A 20,484-nucleotide genomic window follows, 5' to 3' on the forward strand; every position below is an offset into this window, starting at 1 on the left:
GAGGTGCTGCATGGTGGTCATACTTTCTGTAACATTTCTGCAGGCCATTACAGAAAAGCCTGGTGCTGGGATTTAGCATTTGGAATCTGTGGTGCAGTTAGGGTGGTTGGAGACATTTCAGCATTGCAGGGTGGTAGGAGAAGGGAAGGAGAGGAGGGCTGAGTGCTCAGATTGCTGTGCCATTCAGGAGATTTCTTTTGGCTTATTTTTATTAATATTTAGTGGAAACTGTGAGAAAGAAATCCCTTTGGTAAGTGCCTCGGGGCCCATCAGTTGGTGCTGGCCAGGACTGCTTTCACATCCCCTGGGGTGCAGGGGCTTTTCCCACATTAACACTGGGAGACAATGCCAGAGGGGACACTTCTGAGGCAATGAGCGGGCAAGCAAGCAAATACAGCTAATTTGGGCTTTCTGCTCAGGAAAGGCAACAGGGACACTGATCCTAAGGCCCTGTGGGGCCTCTCTGGGGCTAGAGGCTTGTTCCCCTCTGCACTGGCTGTATAAATGGATGGATTGGGATTTTAGTGAGGTTTTTTAGGAGTATCAGTAGTCATGAAACAGTTTGTCCTTGTTGGACGTGGACTTACAGTTGTATGTGTTTTCCAAAGGCTTGACAATACAACAGGAGGTCTTTTTAAAATTCAATTGCCAAAAACTGTTTAAAAACAGCTCATGAGAAGAGGTTTAGGGTGCTGCTCTGAGCCCTGGGCTGGTGGCTTTCAGGCAGCATGGCTCCATGAGGTCCCAGGGATCTCTGTATTGAACCTGAACTATCCAAGAAAGATTAGTAAGGGTTTCACAAGCTTGACTGGTGATCTGAAAGCCTACATGTCTCCAGGGAAATGTTTAAGACACCAAAATTAAGAGGCTGGAAACGACTGGTTAAGTAGGACAATATCCTGTCCCTGCACTGTGCAGGTTTTATCCCTAGTTGCAGGTGGGCTGTGTGCATGCATCCCATGATTTTGGAAACAACCACAGGTTTCTGTGTACTCTATTTTGGAGTGCTTGTTTTCCTGCTTAAGGGTAATGCTCTTAAGAACAATAATTCGATCCTTTCTGTTTTCTTATGGCATCTCTGAGCATCAGGCTCTGGGATCATGAATAAAAGGGTATGAAGCAAAAATGGCCTTTAACATCATTCATGGTTTTACAGATCCCAGAGGCGAGGTGGTGCAGAAGTGAAGTGTGGTTTTTGTCTCATAAAGCAACACTGCAAGTGAAGTGCCATGGCCTGGCATAAGCAGCGTTGACGCATGTCCCTGTGCGAGTACATGGTAATGTCCCCAGTGCCGTGGGCATCCATTATCCATAATGGCCAAGTAGACATTAACCTGGACATTGGCACTCAGAGCTTGCAGGGTCTGCTAGCTGGCAATAAGCCCTCATCGTCTTTCTTGAGCTGGCATAGTAAAGCTCCAGTCACCTTTGGTGGCTGTATAAACTCTTTGTATTATGGTTAAAATGATTTAAAGTCCTGCTCTGTGTGGGACTCAGTGGGGAGAGAGCAAGGAGCACGGAGATCAGAGCAAGGCACTGGTGGTGAATGTGTCTATAGGGTACCCCATGCAAACTGAGCCCCACAGCAGAGCAGAAGGCAATGGCAGGACTCTTGTACCTCTTCCCCATCCACCCTCTCATGTCCCCTTTCTTTGTCCAGCCTGAATAATCTCTTTTATTAATATAAAAAGAATTAGCAGAAGAGGGTTGACCACATGTGTTTAAAAACCTCTTGCATTCTTCCCGTGCTTCGTGCACATGAGGGACCTTCCCCAAGCAATATTATCAGTGTGTTTACACTCAACTGACTCGTCTCAAGTACGAAACCTTTTTTCAAGCTCCATTTCAGCCCCCCCCCCGCATCCCCTCCCTCCTCGAACTGCTTCTTTCAGGGCAAGAACAAGGAAGGAAACTGAAAATCCCAGAGAGCCCTGGACGGTCCAGATTTAGGGCTGTAGCTTTTGTTCGCACAAACTCACTTGGCTCCTAACCGGTCTCCACCCATGATTCCGACATCCGCAGCAGCCGTTCAAAACACGGCGCAGAGCCTGGCCCCGGCCCTGGCGGGGATCGGCAGCCACCTGTGCCACCCGCTGTGGGGCCGGCAGCCCTGGCCTTGCTCCCCGCTCCTTCTCCCTCACAGCATGCCTTTCTTCCTAACCCTTCCCTGCAGCCCGCAAGGAGTTTTCAAAGTTGAGATGAGATTTTTCCCTCCGTGAGCCTTGGATGATGTTAAGATTATGCAACGTTAACAGATGTGGGCTTTATAATTACAGCTGCCTGTCCTCGGGAGGAGCCTGCTTTCTCTTCACTCGTGCTCCGCTCAGCATGGGATGCTCCCGGGATGGCTGTAGCCCTGGCAAAGCAGCCGCTGCATGGGCAGCTGTAGGAGGAATGGTCTCCAGGGAATGGCTGCTCTCCTCAGGAGGGACTGCTGTGGTGTGAAGGGCTGCTCTGGGCAGCCAAGCAACCACTCTTGGTTTTGCTGGTGTGCAAACACAGATTAAATTTGTGTTCCCCAGTCAGGAGAGTATTTTTCTGCCCATTGAGGAGAAAAATACCTTCTGCAGGAAAGCAGTGGTGCTGGGATGGCTCATGGGGAGCCCGGGCTCGCTGCACTACTCCTGCCAAATGCTGTCTGCAGAGATCCTTCTCCCCTGGCATTAGCGAGATACATTCCTTCTCACTCCCTGTCCTGAAACGTCCACGAGCGACCACAGCTGCTGCTGCAAACTAGCAGTATTGTGTTGGGGTGTTGTGCTGTCCCACGGTTGAGCCTTGAGCATCACCGTGACATTGCCCCAGCAGCAGCCTCCTCCTGGCCAAGGCAATGCCAGTGTTGTACCCAGGGATGGAGACAGAAAATGGCTGGTCCAAAGGGGATTTTTCAGGAGTCTCACAAGGTAGACATCCAGCTGGGCTGCCAGGAGCAAGCCCAATACCTCGAGAAATCAGCTGGAACTTGATCTGTTTGTCCTGGCTGCATTATAACTCAGCTCCCTGCAAGCCGCGGGCTTGTTATGCTTGTGAGGGAAAAAGTAAGTCCAAGCCTCGACCTATCTGGTGAGCATTGCTGCTAGTTTTAACTGAGAAGAAAAACACCGGTGCGGTGGGTGGCAGGAGAGTTTTGTGCTAGAAGTCAAATGTTTCTCAATGGCTGCGGCTGCATGGAGTTAAACCGTAGAAAGCAGTTGCCAGCTTAGGCTGTGGCAAAGTTATTAGTGACAAATCAGTACCTGAGCTAAAGGGCCACTCTGCTTTAAACCTTTAATGCATCAGGGGAGGCCAGATGGTCCCACATGTATTTTTTTTTTGCACGATGTTTGCATCTGATCCATCTGCTCCAACAGGGTTTTCTTTGAAGCCTTATTTCTGTAGGCAGGTCAGAGGAGACTGCAGTTGTCTTGCACTTCTGGCAGGCTTGATGGTGGTGTGATGAGCTGAGGTTTCATGTCTATTTTGTTGAGCAGCCTGATTGTTTTCAGGTTTCCTTACTACACGCTGTGGGTTTGATTGTTGAGCACAGCTCCTGCTCTGCGCTTACCGAAAAGGGGACTTGAGCCTGTGCTAACACAAGGCTTTCCTCCCTGCCTTAGGACCTGGAATACCTTGCACGGCAGAGTTAAATACGCCAGATGACTCTAACAAGCCTGTGTAAATAATACCTTCTTATTCAGCCCATCCACTTTCTGGCTGCACTCGAAGCCAGGTTTGCTGGTGCCCATGATAAGGGGAAGGGTTTTTCTTTTGGTTTATTCCCAAAAGCTCTGCAAAGCCGAAAGAGGATAGAGAAAACTTCAAGGTGGATTTGTAGGGTGAACAACAACCAGATAAGCAACCAGCATCACTTTGCTTTTGAATTGGTTGCATTCAATCAAGGTTCATAGCTGAAGGCACTGCCTCCTGGCATTTCCAGGGTTATTTTTAAGAAGTGGCAATTAAATGCCTTGCTGTGGTGCCCCGCTATATATTTTAGTGTGCCTTGCTGGAACCCTTGTTGACAAATGACTTGGAAACACAAGAAAGCAAATTTTCCTCTGTCTATACTCATCCCCTAAGCATTTCTTTGAGCATCTGCTGCTTTGCCTTCTTTCTTCTGGCTGCTGAGGCACAGTAAGCATGGGTTGCACAGCTGAAAGCTTTTAGCAAGAGAGGAAAGGAGAGAAATTCAATGCGCCACCCTCCAGCACCCCCGAATTTTTTGGGGCTGCTATAAATGGACTTGTGGGCTACAATTACAGGCTGGATATTGGCTTGGAAATGAGTGTGGTAAGCGTCCCCTGCAACTTCACATCCCCTCATCCAAATGGTGACAAGCAGCTTGTTAGATGGGACAGGAGGTGGCGCACAGCAGGCTCCAGATGGCAGCGTCTGCTTGGTGTGCTTGGTGAGGCTGGCATCACAGCCTTGGCTAGGGCTGTCAATAAAAGCACCCAAGGGGCCCTGCTCCACTGAAGCTCTTGTCTCCTTAGGCCTCCTGATGCTCAGAGTCCCAGGATGAAGTGCAATCTGCCCCATCTGTATGTATCTTTTTTCTTGCTGAGTTCCCTTTGAAGCTATTTTGTATGGATAGAGGAGACCACACCTGAAGCTGCCACCTCTGGCATGGCAGGTACAGCAACCCCAAAGGAGACATGCAAGGCAAGGAGGAGTAGGTGTCCCATGGATGTTTCTCTGAGGCACAGCTTTCTTACAGAAAGTGCTTGGAGGCCAAAGACAGGCATGCAAGGCTTAACCTTCAACACTGGAGTTTTGGTCAGTCTGAGTGGTGCCTTTAGATGCTGCTTGTGTACCGTCAGCAGCCCTGTTCAGAGTTGCCATGTGTGTGACAGGCTCCACATAGCCTGTTGGATCTCAAAGTTGCAAAGTGGGGCAAGTTCGCCTCCCAAAATATATGACTTTTCTCAGTTTCCTGAGAGGCTTCAGACCTTTTTCAGTTTCCCTAGCCAGGCTCCCATTCTGCCTGCTCAACAAGTGGAGTGGTCCCAGGGCTATTCCAGCCTGGAGATTGTGTTTTGGTTATATGAAACTTGGGCAAAACTGGGATTTTGCTGTTTCAGGTGATTCCACTGTGATTTGGACTTGCTTTGACTTGTGGGCTTTGAAGAGCATCTGAGGCTTCAGTGCCAGCCACGCCTGGGGGCTGTAATGTTGGGCGGGGATGGCTGTTCCTTGTTTTCATGACTGACGTGCAGGGAAATCCTGGTGCAGCCCTGCCTGATACTGTGGGCTGGAAAACCCAACTCCCGCAGCAAATCTCAGTGGAACCACTCAGAGCAGCTGTCACTAGATGCTCTGCTCCAGGCAGGCCCAAATCTAAAGCCACAACTATCTCACTGAGTCCCACTGCTGCTGCCAGTGGTCAGCGTTAATGAGCAAGCCAAGAAGCTGTCTACTGAGTAATGTTTTCAGTCCTTGCTTAGGGCTCTATTTGGGAATATGTTTCTATTCTAGAGATGCACACAGCCATCTGTGCACTTTTGGGGATCCTATAAAGCATGTAACGCCTATTGGCATCCCTGGAAGAAGTAATTTTTGGGTCCATGAGATACAGCAGATGGTAGAAATGCAGAAGAACCTTGTGCAAAGAGGGGATGAGATTGCTATTGTTAGTCATCGGCATGGTGGGGATGAAGCACAGGGAGGAGAATAGCTAAACTAAAGGGTAATGCTGGCTTAGCAACCAACATTTATTCCGTAAGTGTGTTCATGCATTTTCTAATGAAATGAGAAAATTATTCTGGATGATGGGAGAGATGGGAGCTTGGAGCAGCCTTGTAGCAGGAGCACGAGAGGAGACCCAAACACTTTTAGAATGGAACAGGTGCTCTGGCCATGTTTGCTCCCAGAAAATGGACCTGCAGATGTACAAAATTCTTCTCTATCTAGTTTCTCATGTTCTAAAATGTCTTATCTTAATGTCATAATGCCAAATATGCCAAAATGTCCATCACTTTGGGATGTTTCAGCACCTGGATGGCCAGTGTAATCCACTTCATACATTGATCCCTCCTGTCCTGATGCCTGGTGGTGGCTGGATGGGTTATGCTAACAGTCCTGTTTGCCCTGCAGTTCTTTGCCAGCTTCATGCTACCTAACTGGCGGTCATGGGATTTAAAGTTAGGCATCCCACAAGTGCTGGCTGAAAGAGAGAGCGGAAGAGCTGTGGGGCCCTCCCCACTCCCATTACGCCCTTGGGATGGGGCACACGAGCTGTGCTGGGCTCCAGCCAGCCATTAGCTTTGGAGACATACACACTCTTCCCATTGTCTCCTGTCGTGGTTTAACCCCAGCTGGGCAACCAAGTGTCATGCAGCCACCCACTCCTTCCATCCACCCCAAGTGGGATGGGGAGGAGAACTGGAAAAAAAAAAGTAAAGCCTGTAGGCTGAGATAAGAACAGTTTAATAGGTGAAATAAAGTAAAATATAATAACAAGAAATAATAATAGTAAGGAAAAGGAGCAAGCATGAGAGAAGAATAAGCCCTAAGAAAAATAATTAAAAAAGCAAGTGATGCACAAATTGCTCATCACCCATTGACTGATACCCAGCCCAATCTGAGCATCGATCAGTCCCTTCTGGGTTACTCTCAACAGTTTATATACCAGACATGATGTGCTGTGGTATGGAATACCCCTTTGGCTAGTTTGGGTCAGGTGTCCTGCTTCCTCCCAGCTTCTTGTGCTCCTTCTCACTGGCAAAGCATGAAAGACTGAAAAGTCCTTGACAAGGGTAAATGCTACTGAGCAATAGCTAAAACATTGGTATGTTATCAGCGTTGTCCTCTGACTAAAGCCAAAACACAGCACTGCACTAGCTATTACGAAGAAAATTAACTCTGTCCCAGCTGAAACCTGGACAACTCTACATTGTACCTATCTCCCTAAAAGATTTAAGACCTTCTTTTTGCTCCTTTAAAGATTTATTTCTCGTAACACACAGAAAGCATGGGGGTGTGAACTGAATTAATCTTATGCACAAAGGTAGGTTTCAGCATTTGTCCCCACAGGCCAAACAGATTTCCACTGGTGTGAATCCAAAATAAATTTCATGTCTGTGTTTTGATTATGCAGAATTTTCTCTAGTGTAAATGAGATCAGGGCTTGGCCGTAGTGTTACTGCAGCTCGCCGTGCCTACAAGTCCAGCACTGGTGATGGGATTTTGATTTTTTTCTTGTTTTTCCTTTCAGTCATTGACAGTAGCCATCAGGCAAGCAGAAGCTCATATACAGAGATAGGGACTTCTGGTGCCCTCATGGACAACGTGGAGCTGATGACAACGCTGGCTGGGAGCAGGGAGCATGCATCACTGCCTGCCAGGCACAATATGGTGCCAGCAGTGAATAGGGTCATGGGGCATATTGGTCCCCACACCAGAAGTGGGGATATCACCCCACTGGGAGCAGGAACCCCAGAGAGTCCATCTGCTGGGACAGCAACACACCTGCCTGCCTACAGCCATCGTTGTGGTAAGTTTTATTGATGCCAGAGTCCCTGTTTGCCATACTCAGCCCATGGTCCGAGCATAGCCATGGGGTTAGGAAATATTCCCATCCCCAGTGCTAGGAATTCAGATTTCTGGAAGAAATTCAAAACTGATTTTTTTGAATGTTATGATGAAAGCGATTCTTGGGAGATGCTGCTGTCATTATTCAACACCCAGCAGCACCCTCAGAAGTCCTGCCCATCCACGGAGGTCGAAGGCTGCATGCAGAGTGGAGACCCCCAGCTCCCCATGCCTCTTTCCAGGAGGAGCTGAATCCCATCGTGAACCCAACCTAGCTTATAAGTGCCTGGGTTAAAAATATCTGACCAGCTGCATCATGATTTGTAGCTGAGGTCCTCGTGTGCAAATCCTGCAAGTGAACACTTACCTTTGGACTTGTTCATAATCTTCACCACATTGGTGGGACTGGGGTCATGAATAAACCAATGTACTTTTTTAAGCATGCACTAAATCAAAACCTTTTTCCCACACCAGGACAGCAAGGCTGTGCTAATTCCCCTGTTCCCACTTCATTTCTTTTCTCAATATCCCTGGATGAAATGTGTCTTGCTGAGATAGGAGCACAGAGGTTTTATTTAATTTCATAATTCCTCTTTTTTTTTCCTGCTTAGGGACAAAAGTGTGGAGGTGCCCAGGGTGCCAGCTGCTGGTTGTCCTGCCATGAACTCCTTATTGCCTTCTGCATTTTTAATATTTTGGGGTTTTTTTTTATTTGTTTGTTTTGTTTTTTATTTGTTTTGGGTTTTTTTATTTGTGTTTTAAATCTGGGTTTCTTTTGCCACGCACAAACGAAGACGAATTTTGAAATACTGGTATTTGTTTGTGACAGAAAGCCTCTGTTCCTAGCAGTCCCTGCTGCAGTGTGCTCAGTGTTAAACAGGGGAAACACAGGGGATGCAACTATGACTCTATCTATTGTGTATGGTAGGGGTGGGTACCACTGTGAGTGATGTTGCTGCCACATCAGCAGAGACAAAATAAGTTTTCCAGGGGAAATCATGGAATGGTTTGGGTTGGAAGGGGCCTCAAAGCTTATCCAGTCCCAACCCCATTTCCACTGACCAGGTTGCTCAAAGCCCTGTTCAACCTGGCCTGGAACACTTCCAGGGATGGGGCAGACACAGCTTCTCTGGGCAACCTCTTCCAGTGCCTTATCACTCTCACAGTAAAGAGCATGACCCTCTCTGCATTGCTTTCCAGCTGCTGGAAGCCATCGTCATGCTGTGGGCAGCCTGGAGAGAGACAGGAGGGCTCTGGGTTCTGCCAGCACCCCAGCAGCTGCTGAGAGTACAGTTTTGGCAGCCATCAGCACTGATTCAGTTGAGAGGATGCTGGATGAGCCCCGTGGGGCCTGGCATGTGGCGGGGTTTGACCATACCATGACAGCAATGCTGCCTTCATCTGCAGAGACTCATCACTCAGGTGAGCCATCCCAGTTCAGCCTGGGAACAAGGTGGATGCTTTTACCTGGAGAAACTGGGCATCGGTTAAGCCTGGCTCCCCTTGCATTGCTAGAGCATTGTGCACTGGATCTGTCCCTCCATCCTCACCATGTGCTCAGGGCAGTTTTCTGGCTTGCTTCATGAATGAGAGTGGAGAGAAAGATCTGTGTGGCTTCTCTTAGTCTTGAAAATTGTGAATTACTTGGTGCAGCTCCCAAAAATAAAGTTGTAGGAGAGTACGGGCAAGGGGACCCCTGACTGGGGGGGGTAGGCAGAGAATGGCAATGCAGGATGCTGGGTGGGCAGTTCAGCCTTTCTCTATGCACTCATTTGCTTTCCCCCATTGTCTTGCAGGCACCAGTGATGCCTTGCAACTGCTGAGCAGCTGGATAGGCAAGGAGCCATCTGGTAGCCCTCCTGTAGGCACCGCAGCCACTTCACCAAGCCCCTTGGGGAACAGTGGAGGGACACTGCTGCCCGTCCCAAGCACTCCCTTCCCTGACTCTCCAGGACAGCCCCAGTCCTCCCCAGAAGCCAGTAGCCAGGCTGTTGCAAACAATGTCATGCTACACCCCAGGAATATCATGGGAAACTCCACAAGTCCCTCACGCACAGCATTGCCTGCCATGGACAGCACTTTCAGAGGTGAGCTTTGCTGGCCCACAGACTTTGTTTATACCTTTAAAAAGCCTTTATATAGCTTTTATTTTCTTGAAACAGAGAAGATGCTGAGTTTTGATTATATTCTGTTTGTTATTATTTGGATGGTTAGCTGAAATTTCCTGCTGAAAGCAGGAAAAAACAACAGAAAACATAATTTGGTCCAAAACTTCTATTAAGCATAAAAAAGGCCTTTGGACCTTATTATTGTGTTTTCTGCAGGGTGGGCATCTGCAACTGTGAAATATCTCAGCTGGTTCAGTGTCAGCTGCAGAGCAAAACTGAGGTCCCAGCCCCACCTGAGCTGTGTGTTCCACCTGAGTGCTGCATGAAGTTGGTAACCCATACTCATGACCATGCTGGGGGAATTTGCTCTCGGCTAGACAGGAAGAGATGCCTCTGTTTCAACAACCCATACAGGACAGCAAACATGAGATCCCTGGTCTTCGTGGCTTCCCCTTGCTTGCTTTGCTTGCAACTAGTTCCTGGAGCTCTCAAAACTGGAGGCTTTACCCCACTCCACATGAACTGATTGAAAACCTCAAGTGTTGCCAGCTCCTTATTCCATGTGTGGGGCTTGCCAGGAGCAAACACAACTCCAGCGTTCTCACCCTGACATGTCTTCCTCTGTCACAGCTGCTGGGAGCAGCATCAGGGCTGCAGAAAACCTGAGGTCCAGTACCCAAAGGCTAGCACCTGGCTCAGCAGCTCAGCCCTTGACCTTGGCAAACTCTTTGCTGGCCCTGGCACAAGAACATTTCCCCAGGCCCTCCACAGAGCATGGGTTTGCCCCTTCTCACCCGGCTTTGGAAAGCACTGATGTGGATGAGCTTGGTTAGTCTATGGTTTGTTGTTTTACCCTATTTTGTGCTTCCTTAAACATTTTTCCCTGTGTCCTGTTAAGCCCTGGGATGTGAATTGAGCTGCAGGCTCATGCAGGAATGTGGTCATGCTCAGATTTCTCCCCTTTGCTGTTTGATGCTGTGTTCAAGCTACAAAAAGACATTAAGAGTGCCTGGACTGATTTCCACCAGGTGGGATTTAAAGTCAAGTCCCTGCAGTCCTTATCCCATGGGGTTTCCCGCTGGCCGAGCTACGCCACCTCTCATGAAGCTGTGCTGTCCTGGCAGCAAGCCCTGGGTTTTATGCAAGGTCTTCCTGCAGTGAGGGGATTCATGGTTTTCCAGAAGAGTACTTTGTCCAGATTGAAAACTTCCTATGTTTTAATATCTGTATGTGCGCTCTAAGCATCTGGGAAGATAATGCATCCATCTGTTTATAATTTCACATGTATGATATGAATCTTTTTTTATTATTGTATTGTAGCCATTGGAAGCAGCTACCAGCTATCCAATAGCTCAGCCACGGAGAGGAGAATTTCAGACTTCCTCACCACCAGCACCTCCATTTCCACAACAGACACCAAGGGTGGATGGAGGATGTTAAGGTCTCTGCCAGCCAGCACCAGGCTGGCTGATGCAGCAGAGATTTCCACCTCTGGTACTGAAATGACCAGCTCTTCAGCTCAGAGCCAGTCTCTGGGAGGCCAGGGTGGTGGTGGCAGAGGGGCCACAGGCTTGTCACTCATGGGCTCACCGTCTGCTTTGGAAAGCACTTCTTCAGGTGAGTTTTGATAGCTAGCCATATAACTCAGAACATTATTTAAGGATCCTTTATAAACAAAATACATCCTTTTTATTTTAAAGAAAGGAGGAATAATATTGTATTTGGCACATTCTGTACATTTTAAAACATTTCACAGAAATGAAAGTATGGATAAATATTATTCTTTTTGGAAGAAAAGGATAGATTTTCCTTGAAAACTTTCAGTTGAATTTTGCAAGCAATAATTTCAGCAGTTCCTATATAGAGACAATTTTTTCCCTGTCTTAATGATTTCCCAGTATGAAATATTTCCATATAGAATATTCACACATACATTAGCTACATCTACTGTCTACATCGTAGCAGGATGAAACCTACCCAGCTGTTCTCATTTATGTGCATGCAGCTTTATAGTTCTTTTCTTCGATTTTTTAGCCTTTAGCAACAATTATGAACCCAAGAGCATCCCAGCTGCAGAAGAGGCAATGCTGCGCTCGGACACCCATGATGCTGACATGCCAAGCATGGCAGCAGGCTCACCAGGGTACCCCACAAATGGCCACACAGCTGGCACGACAGAGGGATCTGCCAATACCACCAACCCCACCAGCTCTTCAGGGGAGACATTCTCCTCCTCAGGGGCCAGGACACACCATCCTAGTGGCTCACAGGAAACCTCTGATCTCCGGGTGCCTCCCAGGGAGTCTTCACTCACAAGCTCCTTCTCTGCCTCCGAAAGTACTTTCAGAGGTAAATTTGTTAGTCTGAAAGCTGGCTGCTTTGGGGCTGGACAAGAGTTCATATACCTGTGTTGTTTTCTCTTACATATGTCCATCAGTTGTTATTGGATACATGGATATTTTCATTACTGGCTGTGTCGGGCTGACAGTGGGGCTGGTGGGAAGGGTGGGAGTGCATCTCAGCTTTTGGGTGAAAAAGGGAAAACCATCAATGTCCTCATTGCTAATGCAACTCCTGTGCTGGGAAAAGCAGTCATCGGTCAGAAATATGTGCATGCACATTCTCCCTACCAAGAGACACTTTTGCTGGGGATTTGCAGCCATCATCTGGCACTGCATCTGCCATGCTGATCTGTAAGAGAGGCAGTGTTCTGAGAGTCCCCACAGCCACAACTGTGCTGACTTGCCCCATGCCCTTGGAGTGGTCCCAGATGATTTCTGCCCCACGATTCACTATTAATTCATAATTCAGCCCATCACTCTGTGAGTTGTAGTGCAGCTCCTGCTTCCTGGTGAGCTGGTGAAATACCAGCATCCCAAGTGCTGCAGTGTGGGAGAGCCCTGGGCAGCATGCCTACTAAACATGGGATAAATCAGGCGGCACTGAACATGAGGCTAGGGCATAGGCGTCTTTCTGAGTACCTTGTGGGTGAGGCTGTGGCCTGTCCTGCACGGACCTGAGTGGCCCCACAGCTGTGCTGTCAGCCCGCCACTGAGATGGCAGCTTGGCTCTCTGGACTGTCACTAGAAAACCTAAGTCAGGACTGTTTTAGCTCATCCTTTAGATTTAGCTTGAACTTTTAAACAGGCTCAAAGGCAGCTTAAATGTATAAACTGGGTATTATGCTCAGCCTGCACTTCAAAAACCTGATTTCAAGTTGAGATTTTCATGGGGTTTTTTTTAAGCCACATATGCTTGGATGTGAAGGGTTCAACTCTTCCCAGAGCTGTGCCTTTTCCAGCTTGAGAACTTGGTCATTTCAATTTCTCAACAAACAGTATAGAAATGTGCACTTTACAAACAATCCCTCAGATGTCTAGTTCTAGATGCATAAATCAAACTGCTTTTATTGTATCTTAGGTGTCAGAAGCAGCCACCAACCAGTTGACAGCTCAACAACAAACAAAAACCCCCGTGCTTCCTCTCCCACTGGCACTTTCTTTTCAGCCATGGCCACAGGCAGCAGTGGGAGGTCCCCAAGATCTGCCACCAGCAGTAGCCGATGGACAGCAGAAGTCTCCACAGCCACTAGTGGCATGTACAGGACCTTGGGCACGATCCGATCCTTGTCCACGTCTTCTGTGAAAGAGACCTATGGATTGCATGGGTCCAGAGAAATCACAGATTTCACCGAACGGGTGGCAGACTCTGTGCTAACACGCTCTCGCTCTCCTTCAGAAGGTCCTTCCTTAGGTGAGCTCAAGTTAGAAGTGAAATACCATTTTACTTGTAACTAAAAGGAGGACTGTTACTGTATCTCACACTTGCCTGACTCTTAATCTGTGCAGAATATGTTGTTTGAAAGGATATGGTGTAATTTTGTGTCTGAACCTTTTCAGCTCTTGCTTGACCAAATAATGTAGTTTGGGTTTTTTACAGAAAGCACCCATATGTGGAAAGGTTCATTATGCCAAGAAGAAAAATTAACTTTCAAATTATGATTCTTCTTTTGCTATCTTCAGTTGCTATCTCCATTTAACAGGCAAAAGAGCTAAGGATTAGATCATGCCCTGCAGTCCCAGCGACAGACCTCAGTGCTGCCTTCTGTCCTACCCCTTGGACCATGCTGCTTCACAGAAATTGCACCAGCTCAATGAATTTGAGGCAACTTTTCAATGTAGTCTCTGAGGTCCTTCATGTCACTGTTCATTTCAAGAGCCTACTGGGGTGCTGAAGGGGTTTGATTCCCCAGTCCCATTTCTTTAGAGTCCTTCTTGAAGACCTTCACACTGCTCAGTGTACTGCCTTGTCTGAACTGATTTCCAGGCTTTTCTGTGTTGTTACAGTATTTGTTCTAGCAGCATGGAGTGCACTCAGGCACATAATGGTGAAATCAAGTGCACAGTGTTAATAGCTCAACAGTTTTTATATAATAGCAGTTTTCTCAGCATCAAACCATGATTTTAGAAGGCAAATTTCTGTAGGAAGGATTAATGTCTTTGGAAATTTCCTATTTTCTCTGGATGATTCTCTGGATTTCATATTTACTACTTGTGTATGTACTTGCTGCCTCTGGGTTTTACTGGAAGAAAGCTCATCTGTTTATTTATAGTTTTGTATGTGTAAAAACGTAAATAATTTCTTTATCACGTCTTAGCTACTGGAAGCAGCCATGTATCATTCAGCATCCTGGCAACAGACAGAAGAACCAATTTCCTTACCACCAGTACCTCTGCTTCCACAACAGCTGCCGAAGGTGGAGGGAGAACATTAAGGTCTCTGCCATCCAGCACCAGACTGGCCCGAACAACAGAGATTTCCACCACTGATATCAGAACCGTCAGCTCTCCAGACCATACTCAGCCCGCTTTGGGAGCCCAGGGTGGTGGTAGCAGAAGTGCCACTGTGTCATCCACAGACCCATTTCTCGCAGGCTCACCACCTGCTTCAGAAAGCATTTCCCCAGGTGAGCTCTGACTGTACCCATGGGGCTTCTTCCTATAGACCTCTAAAGACTGCTCTGAATGGAGGAGTGGGGGCACGCTAAAAAGTGCTGGGCAGTGGTGTTGGTCATCATGGAAGAAAATTTTGACTTCCAGAGAAAAGTGCATTAGCTGCTTTTCACATTTAGTCACCAGAAAAAAACAACCAGCCTTACTGCAAGAGCAGTCTGGCCTTGAGATTTGATGTGCTTTCTGAGACAGCACAATTTCAAGACTGCCCTGTGGGCTGTGTGTATACAAGCAGGACATAACACTAGTCATTCCAGACTCTCAGCCTCGATGCAGATACAGTATTTATTGATCCCATACAAGCCTGCCATGCTTTGTTTTGAGTACGAGGGAGTTTGGTGCTGCTGTAACCCCCCATCACCCACCACAGTGGCACTGCAGCTGTACTGTTCCCATGGCTGGACTGTAGTGCTGGAGCAGCACTGAAGGGTAGCAAAGCCAATAGAGCTCCTGCAGCTTGTTCCTGGTGCCCTTTTCAAGTTGTTCTCCTATGAGCAGCAGCTTCTTGCACAGGAAAGGGTTATGTCTTCACAGTGTTTTCTCCAGGTTTGGCTCCTCCGTTAGGCTACATCTCTGCCATCAGCCTAAGGGTGGTGGTGGAAGAGAGCACACCCACCTGTTTATAGCTTAGGGTGTATAATTCTATTTTGCTTTGCTCTTTCTCAGCTGAAGGGACCTTAGCAACGGGAGGACGCCTGCCCAATGCTCCTCTCACCAGTACACCTAGCTCAGTGACACCCACCAACGGTGGGGAGAGGAGCACAGTGCCTGTGTCAGACACCCATGCAACATCCAAAATGGCAGGGAGCTCTGCTTCTGCTTCGTCCCACACCAGCTCCTTCAGTGTGGTTCTTCTACCATCCTCATCAGCAACAGAGCCTGGGAGGCAAAGCAGTGTTTCACAGAGTGGTGCTGGACTTGCTGAACTTCCAACAAAGCCACTGCCTGCATTTTCTCCCAGCACTTCAGTGCCATTGCCTCCACCAAGTGTTTCAGGTGGGTCTTGTGATTTCCAGGTTTGCTGTTGAGGACATCCCTGCTCCTTGCCACCCTCCTGAGCTTCCGAGTTGTCTAGCTTTAAGCTAGATTTGCCTTTTTAGTAAGTCTGGTTTATAGTGAATGGCATTTGAGCATTGCATAGCTGGTGAGTTATTTGCCTCATGACATTTGGGGCAGTGTTCCTTATGCTGGGAACTAGACAACCAGGCAGCTCTTCTGGGCCATATTTGAAAGCTGTCATGTAGCCTTGACCTGAGCACTCAAACCAGAGAAGCCTGGCATGAGACATGGCAATGAATTGGTGGACCTTTTGCCATTCCTCATATCCCAGTTATCGTGTGTTTCAGCCTCAGCTCTGTTCTGTTCAGCTCAGCTCTGCTCTGTCCCACCAGAGCAGGTATGAAAGCTACTGATCTGCCCAAGGGAATTTTCTGCACAACCTTTAAGACTAGTTCCTACATTCCTGCCACCATTCTCCTCCAGAAACACCATGCACCCCAATCTGTTTCATTTTGCTGGTATAAAAATACCAGAAAAGTAAAGGGGGAAAGTACAGACTGCCTGAAAACCCCACTTAGCAAATAAGTCATGCTGGTCACCAAGTAACACCTCCACTGTGGGGATCGACATATTCAGATTTTAGTCCCTGTAGAGTGCTCAAAGGTATTATTAATATGCAAAATAAGCGTTTTAATATAAATCTATGTGTATATCTGATTTGCAGTTCCAGAGGGAGGGAGAAGAGTTTCTGGTGCTCCTACTGAGACTGTATATGTCTCAACCACACTCTCCAGCCACAAGGAGGGGACATCTCAGGCTGTAGCTAACCGTGGCAGGTGGAGCACAGCAGCAGAAAGCCCCATGTCTCATGCAGACATGGCCAGGGAGCCCCGTACTAGCTTCCTCCCATCTTCCACAGTGTGGCCTGGAGCAGGACACTTCACATCCAGCCAAGCAGGCTATCCAGAGGCCAAGGTCACCCTTTCATCCAGGGTCTCCACCTACTTCTCAGCTACCCGTGTACCTTCAGGTGAGTTTTATTGAACTCTGGGAGGGAGTTTGAAATAGAAAACACAGTACTGCCCCTCCACTCCCCTCTTCCATGGGGTTGATACGACCACAAACATGTCAGAGTTTTGTGGGTATCGTGATGAGGATTTATAAGCAGTGGTGATTCTGCTGCTTGGTATTGTATATCTGCAGCTGTTGATGCTTAACGAAAACATCTCAGGATTGAGATGTGTAACTACCTCCTGCAGGACACATCCACTACCTGCCTGGGTTGTAGTGATAATTATATGCCATTATGACTCTAATGGTACCGATTGTCTCTCTCTTTCTTTAGAGTAAGCTTTTTGTATGAAATCCACATTTAAGGTGATATATATGTGAGATCTTCTTAATCTGTATTTAATCTTGATCTGTGCAATTTTATTAATCTGTGTTTCCAAGCAGAATTATTGTAGAACTCACAAGTGCTATCTACTCTGAGATGATAAAAATCAGATGCCTGCTTTTTGATCCTATTCCAGCCATGGCCAGCAGCCATCACTCCCTAAGCAGCTTGAGTGCCGAGGAAAGGATGCCCAGCCCCATCACTGATCCTGTGTACAGTTCATCCAGGTCTGCTGGGGATGGAGAGAGGACACTGCACTCAGTGACGGATGATGTGTTGGCTGGTGGCACGGGGAGCTCTGCTTCCTATGCCGAAACTGACAGCTCTCCAGCGCCGGCTCAGACGGTGTCAGCGGAGCAGAGTGGAACAGTCAATGCCTCCACCAGCAGGGGGTTTGCGACGGAGACGCTCTTCACACGTTCTTCCAAGATACCCACTTACTCTTCTGTCCAAAGCGATCTCACAAGTAAGTTAGTGAGTGTACACCCAGTGTACATTTGAGGTGGGGGGATGTTCATGTTGCCCTGCATTTATCTATGTTGTATGCAAAATTGTCATTCATCAGTACATGCAATGCCACCTGATGGTTCACTCAGGGGAAAGCTTTTACCAAAGGACTCAAAACCAGACCTCTCTAGCTAGGAATCATTCCAGAAGTGAAGCCATGAACCTGAGCAGGGAAACTCTCCTGTTTTGATGTCCTCATTATTTTTTTGCATCCTAACTGGTTTCTTTTGGGTGATACTTTCAAGTGTTTCATGATGGCCTAAATTAATTGTAGAATTAAATCAAATTTTCAATACCCTATTTTTTATTTTTAGGGATTGCTGAACTTAGCTGTACATCCTGAAATGGACTGCACCTTTTATAGTAGATAATCTGAATTTTTTGCAGACCAATGTGGTAATAATTTAGGATTTCCTGACTGGAGTTTTCAATCAGTGAGTTCATGATAAGCTGCAAAGTAACATAATGTAATAAATTCATTTGCAGAGGCAAGAAGATCACTGTATCTCAAAACAAATCAGCAGAAGAAGATGGACATTCTTTAGCTGGGAGTTGAGGATAAGAAGGAGAGAATATGAGTTTCATAAATTTCAAGTGATAAAGAGAACAGATATGTTTTCCTGCTTAGCTTGCCACAAAATATCATGGAATGATAAACGCTCAATCACATTAGAAAATCAGTACTGGAAGGACAGTGTTTTAGAAACCTGCATTTCGAAGGAGCCTTGTGGCTGTCTGAGTTCACCATTTTAGAATCAATTAAATGCAGGCTCGTAATTCAATACCTATGTTTGGATGGCCCTCTAAATTTTTTGAAGAGCATGGGCCAGTTCACAGACAAGAACATTTTATGTAATTAGCAAATTATTTTAATATTACATCAAAATACTTTCATACTACTCCACCTTTCTAATATATTTTGTTCTTTTACTCCAGGCTTTTCAAGTAGCCATCAGCCAGTCAATAGCATCGATGCTGAGAAAAGGACCTCGGTTTCTCATACGGATGGCACATACATTTCAACCACATATACCAGAGGAGGAGAAAGGACCCTCCTGTCTATCTCAAATAGCAGCACCTCTGCTGACTCCTCAGAAAGTTCCACTTTTTTTCCTGAAATTTCCAACCCTTCTGATCCATCAAAATCTTCTGTGGCACAGGACAGGAGGAGCAATGTATCCAGTGAAGGCAGTTTTGTTGAACCATCTACAGAGCCGTTGCTGGTACACTCTTCCAAAGAGTTGACTTATGCTTCTGCAGGCAGTGTACAACATACAACTCTCTTCAACACTGACTCTGGCTTGTTGACCACTGGCAGGTCATCTATATCTTCATCACCATTTCCAGTCTCTTCCTCACTGTCATCTCTGCATCACTCACTGTCATCAACACCAGCACCAAATTATCTGTTTACATCATCAGAGTCATCTGAGCCACTCTTGTCCTCTGTAATGGCATCTTCACCCCCTGTGCAGGCTTTGTCATCCTCCTTGCCCACTTCCTCATTGCTTTCCCCATCTTATTCATTAGCATCTTTATTGCCTCTGTTTTCATCGTCATCATCGGTCTCACAGTCCAATGATAGCAATCAAACAAGCACCTCTGTAGCTACGACTGTGGTCAGGCGGGTGCCCTCCACAGCTGCCGTGGCTGGGAGCTCACACAGAGAGACCAAAATGCACATTGTCACGCACCAACCCCAAGACAGCTCCACCTTCACCTCCACCGGGTCTCTTCTTCCTACAGCACCTATGGAGCAGCTTGGTGGACACATCGTGTCTGTTTCTGCTCCCGTGACAGTAACAGAGACCACCTCACCCGAAGTCACCACCGCCCAGGGGGGCAGCTCTGGGAAGGCAACGCCGCTGCTTACCACAGCCAGTGATGCCCCACAGCCTGGGCCAACAGAGGCACCCCATACCCCCTCACTGAGTGCTACAAACCACAGCATCATCATCCCTGTGGTTGTACGGACCACGGTGAAACCTGTGCTGACAACATCGGCCAGTCACCCACCAACCCCAGGTGATGCCAGCACTATGAAAGACCATAGAGCTCAAACGCTGGCTGCCACTAAGCGTGTATATACCACTAGTGAAAGCAGAGAAGCTGTGGACCTCACCACTGCAAGGCCTGGTGAAGTCACTGAGGAAAACATCCTTGTTACGAGTCCTTCTGAAGCTTCTCCAACCAGCAAGACCACTGTGAGCCTTGCAACTACTTTGGCTGCTACCAAAGCAACCACTGTTCCTCCATCAGGTAGCACACCCAGGCCAAGGATGTCATCTCCAGCAACAGGTAATGTGCCTAGTGATGCTCATCAGTGGTGGGGACACCAGGAACACCTGAGTCCCCCTTTAAGGGTCTCCAAAGGGTTATGTATGTATGTATGACAAGCCTGTTGTCAGCAGAGTTTGATGGTAAGAACTCAGTCTCCATGTTGGTATTTTTAAACTAAGTGTTTAGCAATCAACCTGAACTGTTGGAAGAGGGTGAGCATTCTGGTGAACATTTCTGTTATAAATGGTAAGCTGAAATTTGAAAATTTTAAGAAAATAAAGCTGACTGGCCTTTTAGGTAAGAGTAGGATGCGTTTTATATTTGTTGATCAGTTGGCAATGTTGCTTGATATCAATCAATATTTAGTTTATTCATGAGAAAAGGCAATTGGCCAGCACCTGGTATTTGTGTTGGAACTTCTGTTACTACGATCTATGATAGTTTTCTCCCCACATCACTAAATCATCTCCTACTCAAGGGCCTGTTGCTTCTCCTGGTAGGCTACATAGAATCATTGAATCATAGAGTAGTTAGAGTTGGAAAGGACCTTAAGATCATCTGGTTCCAACCCCCCTGCCATGGGCAGGGACACCTCACACTAACCCAGGTCACCCAAGGCTCTGTCCAACCTGGCCTTGAACACCGCCAGAGATGGAGCATTCACAACTTCCTT

At 47.2% G+C, this 20,484-nt stretch overlaps 1 protein-coding gene across 6 annotated transcripts in view; it reads left to right on the forward strand.

Annotated features, from left to right (window-relative positions):
* The window catches only part of HEG1 (heart development protein with EGF like domains 1), a 51,423-nt gene that overhangs the window by 12,628 nt on the left and 18,311 nt on the right, over positions 1-20,484 (forward strand). For 3 of the 6 annotated variants that reach the window (XR_009727954.1, XM_061370017.1, XM_061370014.1), the window contains exons 2-13: positions 7,193-7,471; positions 8,710-8,931; positions 9,306-9,596; positions 10,248-10,445; positions 10,938-11,234; positions 11,652-11,954; positions 13,038-13,370; positions 14,275-14,583; positions 15,296-15,625; positions 16,353-16,658; positions 17,161-17,490; positions 18,468-19,829. Coding sequence is in view for 5 of the 6 variants with exons in the window: in XM_061370017.1 (XP_061226001.1) it covers positions 7,193-7,471; positions 8,710-8,931; positions 9,306-9,596; positions 10,248-10,445; positions 10,938-11,234; positions 11,652-11,954; positions 13,038-13,370; positions 14,275-14,583; positions 15,296-15,625; positions 16,353-16,658; positions 17,161-17,490; positions 18,468-19,829 (4,560 nt within the window). In the remaining variant the exon portion in view is untranslated. The remainder of the gene's footprint in view (positions 1-7,192; positions 7,472-8,709; positions 8,932-9,305; positions 9,597-10,247; positions 10,446-10,937; positions 11,235-11,651; positions 11,955-13,037; positions 13,371-14,274; positions 14,584-15,295; positions 15,626-16,352; positions 16,659-17,160; positions 17,491-18,467; positions 19,830-20,484) is intronic. The other 3 variants (XM_061370016.1, XM_061370015.1, XM_061370018.1) reach the window with 3 other exon arrangements.

Source organism: Neopsephotus bourkii, unplaced genomic scaffold (assembly GCF_033783945.1).
Source record: "Neopsephotus bourkii isolate Nb327-2 ecotype Australia unplaced genomic scaffold, CSIRO-AGI_Nbou_v1 NB_1526, whole genome shotgun sequence".
Lineage (NCBI taxonomy): Eukaryota > Metazoa > Chordata > Aves > Psittaciformes > Psittacidae > Neopsephotus > Neopsephotus bourkii.